The sequence below is a fragment of the Xyrauchen texanus genome, chromosome 30 (genome assembly GCF_025860055.1).
Source record: "Xyrauchen texanus isolate HMW12.3.18 chromosome 30, RBS_HiC_50CHRs, whole genome shotgun sequence".
Taxonomy (NCBI): domain Eukaryota; kingdom Metazoa; phylum Chordata; class Actinopteri; order Cypriniformes; family Catostomidae; genus Xyrauchen; species Xyrauchen texanus.
Genome location: NC_068305.1, coordinates 39,292,520 through 39,301,629, shown reverse-complemented (window position 1 = coordinate 39,301,629; position 9,110 = coordinate 39,292,520). Strand labels below are relative to the sequence as shown.

Below are 9,110 nucleotides of genomic sequence, written 5' to 3'. Positions count from 1 at the left end.
GGCTTTGCTCACGAAGTCGTAAGGTGAGGAATCTATTGATGAATATGTCTTCCCCTGATACACACAAAAACACACATGAAGACACATACAGTACAATATACACACACACTAACAGAGGGAAGCACTGTATGAAACTGCATGAGACAAGGCAGCTGGCTTGCTTTAAAGTGCTAATTTCTACATTTCCAAACAAAAGAACTGCCCACAAGGCAGTGGTTCTCAACTGGTGGATCGCAGCCCCAAAAATGTGTCACAGATCTGTTTTGATGCTAAGAATGCAAACAATAAAATGCAACCATTCATACTGAATAATCATGCATATTTAGGAAAATAAACTGGCTATCAACTTTTGAAAAATGATGGAGAAAACCATATTTTTTGTTGTTGAGGTTAAGAGATTTGTCTAATCAAACTCTATGGTATGTTGGTGCAAATTTATCATCACTTTGTAGAATCTAGTGTAACGGGAGCCAGCTGGTACGTGATAGCTGCTCGGTATGTGTAAACCTCACTCCCCTGCCCTCATGAGGCTCACTAGCGACTGACGCTTAGGGGCTGTAGCCTTTAGCCTCCTTGCTAGCACACCCACCTCCCATGCCAACTTCAAATGCCGGTTCATATCCCGCTCAGAGCAGGATGAGCAGGACCGGTTGAAGTGGTGCCGTGACCCGGATAAGAGTGAGATTTAGGGGTTGAGTGTAACAGGAGCCAGCTGGTACATGATAGCTGTGTGATATGTGAAAACCTCACTCTCCTGGCCTCAAGAGGCTCACTAGCGACTGACGCTAGCGGCTGTAGCCTTTAGCCTCCTTCTTAGCACACCCGCCTCCCATGCCAACTGACGCCAGATTGAATCCCGTTCTGAGCAGGTCAAGCAGGACCAGTTGCAGTGGTGCCGTGACCCGGATGAAAGTGAGGTTTAGAGGGTTGAGTGTAACAGGAGCCAGCTGGTACAGGAAAGCTGTGTGATATGTATAAACCTCACTCTCCTGGCCTCAAGAGGCTCACTAGCGGCTGTAGCCTTAAGCCTCTTTGTTAGCACACCCGCCTTCCATGCCAACTAACGCTGGTTCAAATCCTGCTCGGAGCAAGTAGAGCAAGACCGGTTGCAGTGGTGCCGTAACCCGGATGAAAGTGAGGTTTAGGGGGTTGAGTGTAACAGGAGCCAGCTGGTACATGAAAGCTGTGTGATATGTATAAACCTCACTTCCCTGGCCTCAAGAAGCTCACTAGTGACTGACGCTAGGGGCTGTAGCCTTAAGCCTCCTTGTTAGCACACTCGCCTCCCATGCCGGCTGACGCCGGCTCAAATGATCGGTTACACCAGCCAAATTAGGCTGATGCCAACACGGACAGGTTGCATGGCATTTTTTTTTAAAGAAAATACAACCCAGACTGCATTAAAAAAGTGTTAATCTGCAATGCTAACATGGTTTGCCACAATATGTTTTGTGTTGTAAATTTGCTGGCTGCTGAGATCAATATTATTGTAATTATTATTTTTAATTATTATTTTAATAAATGTCAGTGTTTGATTTTAAAAACAATTCTTCACTTTTGTAAAGTATGCAAGTCAAGAGTGCAATTCTAGCATGATGCAATTACTCAACGTTGCCACAAGGGGTGCAATAATAGGCATTAGCATAAAAAGTCCTCTTTTTTTGTGTTGTAAATTAATGACTGCCGAAATAAATATCAATTCAAGTATAATTTTTTTTATTAATAAGCCTCAGATGAGGGTTCTAGGGTGCTCCAAAAAGCTGTGCCGTGCCCCCGAATCAGTGTTGGAAAACAACTAGCTAGCGATTAACTTACAGTAATTCCATTATACAATAGCATGACAGTAGTTCTACTATTTTCACAATAGAGTAGCTATTGCAGTAAAAATCTGCTTTTTCCAACGAGTCATAACATGACAAAACACTACTTTGTTTCTGTCACACTGCATTGTCCACGCTGCAGCCAATCAAATGTGTGACACCATCATCTCCGTCTCATAGCAAGTCTAAACATTTTGAGAATCGATTCGTTCGGGCAGTTCATGTCAATTAACCACTATAAACATTTTTAAAAATCGACCAAATCACTTAAATATAGAGTTAGAAAGTGTAAATCATTTTAGTGAATCATTTTAATGAATTGGTTCACTCGGACGGTTGTAATGAACTAGTTGGAACAAATGATTCACTGAGTCACTTCACTTTTTGAAGCGAAAAATGTAGTTACTTGCAGCTGTGTGTCATTATGATTTTGAACATAAACTAGTGTATTTTATTAGTTGTATTTAGTATATATTATTTTATGTTCAGTGTTTAGAATTTATAGTCAAATTAAACAATATAATTTGATAGTTATTTTATTAAAAAACACTTAAATAGCTGGTAGAAGCCAGTACAGTTAGTCAAATAACAAAATAAAATGTGACCTGTGTGGATCAAATATTTTAATTAATAGTAATTATAGTTATACTGAATATTAATAAATGCAATAACTCCATTTTGCAACAAGGGACGCAATACTTGACATCCGGTGTAAAATCTGGGTCCTAAATCAAACCAGTTGAGAACCACGGCTCTACGCGGAATGAACATCACGAGCATCCCGGATAAGGTATATCAAGACCAGCCTAAACCCACCAGAACCAACATCTTACATGTATCTCACGTAGAAGTCTTACAACTTATTCTACGCAATTATGTGGATGCAAACACTATAGGTATGCAAGCTCAATTTCACAAGTTTTACAAAATGCGGCAAAGTGCAATTTCAAGTATGATACAATAACTTAGCATAAAACATGGGGCGCAGTAATAGGCATTAGCATAAAATGTCCTCTCTTTCAGCTCAACTACAATCACCTCAAAGCAACCGTTTGAAGAGAATCTCGCTAAGCATGTTCGTAAAAGTTAGTTACTCGTGTAAGCAGTTTGCTTGCTTGTGTAAAGTATGTTTCTGGTCTACATTAATGCAATTAGCAAATCTCTAAAATGTAGACTCAGAATGCATTTCGCGATGTTAAAGATGTCACCTGGAAGAGGCAAGCTGCCTAAGAAAAGTACCTCTTTCAGGCTCCAAATCTGGGGTCAGAGTTCAGAGAAAATTAACCAGATTAATTAATTAATTCAATTTCACAGGAATATTTTTGGTCCACAGTGAAATGCTTCTGTGAAGAAGCTATTGCCAGAAACCCAAGAGAAACTCTCAGTTACTCTTTAGGTTGCCTACATAGTAAACGATGTTCTGGAACTCTTGTGAAATTTGCATTTCTGTTACCAAGGTTACCAGTTAGCCCCTACTGGTCGATGCCAGATACTGGTAGATATACTGTATATATTATTATTATTATTATTTATTTATTAGCAACAAATAACTACTACAGTACTTAACCGTTAGTCCCAATAAAGACTCAAATTCATTCATCTGAGGTGATGATGATTTTGGAGAGGTCAAACTGAGATCAGAAAGTTGAGTTATGACATCAACGGTACGAGATCATTAGAGATGTTGGTGTTGTTTTGTAGGATATGAAGAGGCGGTAGTGCTGATCCGGTCTGTGTGCTTCTAGTCTTCTCGACACATGGGTAAGTTGACGAAGGTGAAGACGTTGTATTCGATCATGATAGAGAAACACAGGAAGACGGCGTACAGCACCAGCACGTAAACTCCCAGCTTAAAGTCCAACTTCCACCCGTTCAGGTGGATGCCAAGAATCTGCAGGTACAGGCAAAGAATTATTCTTAATAATCATAAACTCATATATAAGTTTAATGGACGAGACCACATACACACTGTACTGTTGACAGACACACTGTATTGATTTATACATTTTAATTGCAATTCATGACCAAAATGTCTGATTACCTGATGTATGGGGCCCATTTATATCAATTACACAAACAATTATTAAATGTCTAAACACATGGTGCAGTGATAAAAGGATCAACAACTTGATAATCCAAATAAAATCCTGATAAAAAGACAAATTAAAAATATGATATTTTATGTATGCAATTATCAGTAATTCATGACATAATCACGTGTAAAAAAAAAATTTATTTTATCATTTCTGTTTTATAAATTGAATACTATCATTTCAGTTTGTTTATTAATGGTTTTGATTATCATTTTATTTGAAAAAGTATTATTTTTAAAATTATTCTTATTAATTTAGTGTAATAAGATTTAATATTATTAATTTAACTTAATTTAATTATTGCATAAACTGAATGTTATTTTTAAATAGTTTTTTATCTGGTTTTTATTTCTTATAATTAAATTGTTGACACTTTAAACTATTTTCTTCAATCTATTCATAATTTATTGTGTTACTGATTTATTTTAAGTTTGCCTGTTTTTAATATCATTTTTAATAATTTAGAATTATTTTTAATATTACATTTATTATTTATAATCACTATATTTAACAATTGATAACATTAAATGTTGATAAAAATTAAAGTCACATTTTAATATGGGATTATGAAGTGTTGGCAATTGCAAAATTAATGTTGTATTTTAATTGGTATATTTCCTCGAACAGCCACAACATTAAAACCACATGCCTAATATCGTGTAGGTCCCCCTCGTGCCGTCAAAACAGCTCTGACACCTCTGAAGGTGTCCTGTGGTATCTGGCACCAAGACGTTAGCAGAACAAAGTCCTGTAAGTTGTGAGGTGGGGCTTTCATGGATTGGACTTGCCCCCAGACGGGCTAGCCTTCGCTCCCCACGTGCATCAATGAGCCTTGCAGGTCTTGTGGGGTGTTCCCATGACCCTGTCACCGGTTCACCGGTTGTCCTTCCTCTGAACACTTTTGGAAGGTACTAACCACAGCATACCGGGAACACCCCACAAGACCTGCCGTTTTGGAGATGCTCTAACCCAGATGTCTTGCCATCACAATTTGGCCCTTGTCAAAGTCGCTCAGATCCTTACACTTGACCATTTCTCCTGCTTACAACACAAGAAATTCAAGAAATGATAGTTCACGTGCTGCCTAATATATCACACCCCTTGAGGTAATCGATGATATTCAGTACACCTGTCACCTGTCAGTGGTTTTAATGTTATGGCTGATCAGTGTATGTTTCCTTCATTCTATTAATAATTTATTGTTTAATTGGTTTGTTTTCAATTTGTCTGTTTTAATTATTCATTTGTTTTTTATTAGAATTTTAAAACTGTGTTATTATTATTATGACATTTATAATTTTCGCTATATTTAGCAATTTATAACAAAAATTTGAATAAATTCCAAAAGTTATTTTTAACACATGATTATGAATTTTTGAAAATTGCATATATTGAATATTGTATTTTTTATTGGTATAAAAAAAAAAAGGCTAATCAAGCCTCCGTGAGGGATAAAGGTCGACTGCAGGGGATCGTGCGGGAGAGAGAGATCGTTTACAGACATGTCCATCGTGTGTGTTTGTCTGTTTCAGTTTATTATTAAAATATTATTTACATTGTCAAGCCAGTTCTCGCCTCCTCCTTTCAATTGATCCCTTTACACTGGTACCAAAATCCGGGAAGGAGGAGGGATACACCGTGGTAGAGTTCTCTCCACTACCGTCCACCCCAAAGGAGCAGCCGCGGCCATCTACCGGGGGACGAGGAGCCCAGCCGCCTGGAAGAGGACAACGGCCGCCAACCACGAGAGGAGAAGGGGCTCCTAACCGACCGCCTGGAGTGGTCAGGGCTGCTGCCAGGGGTGCAGGAGTTGCCTACCACGAGCGAGGAGGGGCTCGCTGCCGACCGCCTGGAGCGGGAGAACCGCTGCCAGGGGCGGGGGAGACCCCTTCTGTTCCCCGAGAACGTGGCGGGGCGTTCTGTCCGCCATGGGCTGGAGGTCTGCCTCTGATCCGCCCGGAGAGGCGCGGCTGTTGTCCAATAGAGGGTGGAGGAGTGGCCGAGGAACAAGCTGCAGTGTATTGGAGAACTGACGAGTAAGAGTTTTTTTTTTTTCATCTCTCTCTCTCCACTCTCTCTCTCTCACTGCCGCTCCGCATGGCCTTTTCCCTCTCTTTTAAATTGTACAGTGTTTTAATAATTTCTGTTTCCCTCCCCTTGTCCCCTCCCTCGTCCAGGTAGATGGGGATGACCTGCCGGCAGATGGGGCTTAGGGCACGCCCTCCCCCAGGGAAAGAGGGGGGTGTACGTCATGCTGGGGGCTCCCCAGCCTGAGAGAACGAGGGAGGAATGTGGCAGGGCGGAGGGCGGGGCCGGGTCGTGATCCTACACACCCGGTCCCGTATTAGGCTAATCAAGCCTCCGAGAGGGATAACGGTCGACTGCAGAGGATCGTGCGGGAGAGAGAGATCGTTTACGGACATGTCCGTCATGTGTGTGTTTGTCTTTTAAGTTTGTCATTAAAACTATTATTTATATTGTCAAACCGGTTCTCGCCTCCTCCTTTCCATTGACTCCTTTACAAATGTTTTTATCAATTTCTCAAATTATTATTCAGGGTAAATGGGTCCCCATATTTATACAGGTGTGGGTGAGAAACAGATCAATACTTAAAGGCCTGTTCATACCAAGTCTGCATTTTCTGTGCGATTGTTCGCTCCGACAAACTTTTTAACAGGAACAATGGATTCCCATATGAATTTCACATGTGCAAATAAATATCCAACAGCGCTTTTTACTCATCTCACTTGCATAAAAAACACAGATTACTGTATATAATCCTCAAAATGTTTCAACACCATGGAAAGAACATAATGAAACAGTTATGCCAAATTAGGTGAATAAATGCTTTAAATATAAAAGCAAGTTAATTATATTAATCTCTAACAGCTGGAGGTGTCGGCACGAGACTGCTATAAATGCTTGTAGAACAGCAACAGTGTTTTCTGTACTGGAGTGAAATCGTTTTTCATTTCATATTTTATGAACGTTGTGTGAATAGACCTTCCGTCCAGGGCTGGACTGGGAAGAGAAATTGGTCCGGGATTTTACATGGCAACTGGCCATGTAAATGGCACTGGTTTGCTGTCCTTTTCTGCATATCGAGGCGCCGTTTTGTGGTCCGTTCTGCATAACGTGGCGGCTCATTTTAGCTTATCGCGGCCCGTTCGGCACGTTGCACGGCCGAAACTCCGGTCCGCTCGGTTACCCGATGGCCAGTCCGCCCTGATCGGCCCCAAAGTGTGTCGGCCCACCGGGAAAATACCCGGTATGCCAGATTACCAGTCCAGCCCTGCTTCCGTCAGAGGTTTGTTTCGCAAAATCGTCACGGATTTGGTGTGAACAGGCCTTAAGTCCATCTTTACTATAAATCTCCACCTTCGACCTGCCCCAACCAGTGTTGGCTGAATGTGAAAGTGAATGTATAGATTTACTGTTAAAAAAAGGACTTAAATATTGCTTCCCACCTACACCTATTATATCACTTCAGAAGACATGGATTAAACCACTGGAGTCTTGTGGATTACTTTTATGCTGCCTTTATGTCCTTTTTTGACTTTCTGATTTCTGGTCACCCTGAAATAAAAATCTAAAAATCTTCATTTGTGTTTTGCAGAAGAAAGAACGTCATACGTATCTGGGATGGCATGAGGATGAGCAAATGATGAGAGTTTTCATTTTTGGGTGAACTATCCCTGTACACTGACACATGGATAATGGCACACTGAGATACTCACGGTTACAGCTACAGACCCCAGCAGAAGCACCACAGAGTACACAAGGCCTCGACTGTTTATCATAACCTGAACAGAGAGAGGAAATCCCATCATCAACTGGCTATATCACAGTGTGACATCAAACCATCATTGCTAAAAATAGAGTTTGTGTTTCAGAGAGTGTTCAACAGAAGCTCGTGTCAGAAGAGCACAGTTTGATCACTCTCAAACACAACGAGGTTCTGGCAGAAGCAGAGAGGCTGGAACATTCTACATGTGCTTACAACTGATCCATAATTGACGGCCATGGTCTGCAGCGCCCAGGGAACTCCGAGTCCAACCAGAATATCAAACACATTACTGCCAATAGTGTTGGACACGGCCATGTCTCCCAGACCTGGAGAGAAAGATCGTTCATTTTTAGATTGAACATTGCCCTCACTGCATCTACAAACAAAATTAATGCTATTTAATTCACAAACAAATCATTCGATTGGTGCAGTTCTTTTTTTATGAATCAGTTAAACACAGAATCAGAATCGTCTTGGGACGCTCGCAAATGGCATTTTTTGAGGAGACAGCTGGTTGCAATGTCATCTCCTATTACACCCTATATTTATAGCCTATATTAATATTTATATATAGTATTTATAAGGTGTATAGACAGACAGACAGACAGACAGTATTTATAGTGTTGATTGTACTTGTATGTCATTGGGGTGTCACTACTTTTTTGGGACTTTCAGGAATGTGTGGATCCTCGTGTGCTGTCGAAACTAATGATGTTTTCATCGGCTAATACGCATGTGCAGGTCCATTTACTTCCTGAACGAGTGCGCACCCAAGTCCGAGTTGCTTTCACAGTCACGCGAATCGTGCTACAGTTCCATAGCAACCGAACTCAGACCACCTCCTACAGGTAGTCTCGGGTTTGATACCACGGTGTGCACCCTGGTCCGCATGACAGCTTTCACACTACCAATTTTTCATGTGAACCGTGCTCTGTTTCTAACTTAGCTGCCAGTGTGAAAGCACCCTTGGTTGACTCAATCACCACAGGTAATTATGTCAGACTGAACTGTTGTATGTGTACTTCTTGAAAGCAAATATCTAAAATGCATATATGTCAGTAAACTGACTAGTTAATGGCAGCGTAAAGTTAAAGATCCATATCTAGTTTTGCTGTATTGAATGGTATTCAAATAAAAAATTAAAAAAAAAAAAAGTGAAACACAATGAGCAAAACGAGATAAAATGAAAAACACAACAGCACAGAAAAGAAAAACGCAAACAAAAAGAAAAACACAACAAAACAAAGATCATAAAAATAACATAAAACAAAAAAAAACACAAACAAAAAGTAAAACACAACAAAACAAAGGCCGAAAACAACACAAAATAATCAATATGAAACAAAAAAAAAACTAAAAACTACTAGACAAACCACAAAATCAAATTAAATGCACAACAAACACAACAAA

The 9,110-nt window shown here is 40.2% G+C and overlaps 1 protein-coding gene across 1 annotated transcript in view; it reads right to left on the bottom strand.

Moving 5' to 3' along the window:
• Positions 1–3,561: 3,561 nt before the first annotated feature.
• LOC127623709 (sodium/potassium/calcium exchanger 4-like) overlaps positions 3,562–9,110 on the bottom strand; it is a 35,547-nt gene continuing 29,998 nt past the window's right edge. The window contains exons 15-17 of the mRNA XM_052098165.1: positions 7,914–8,026; positions 7,651–7,716; positions 3,562–3,711 (exon numbers count right to left, since the gene is read on the bottom strand). Of these exons, the coding sequence (XP_051954125.1) occupies positions 3,562–3,711; positions 7,651–7,716; positions 7,914–8,026 (329 nt within the window). The remainder of the gene's footprint in view (positions 3,712–7,650; positions 7,717–7,913; positions 8,027–9,110) is intronic.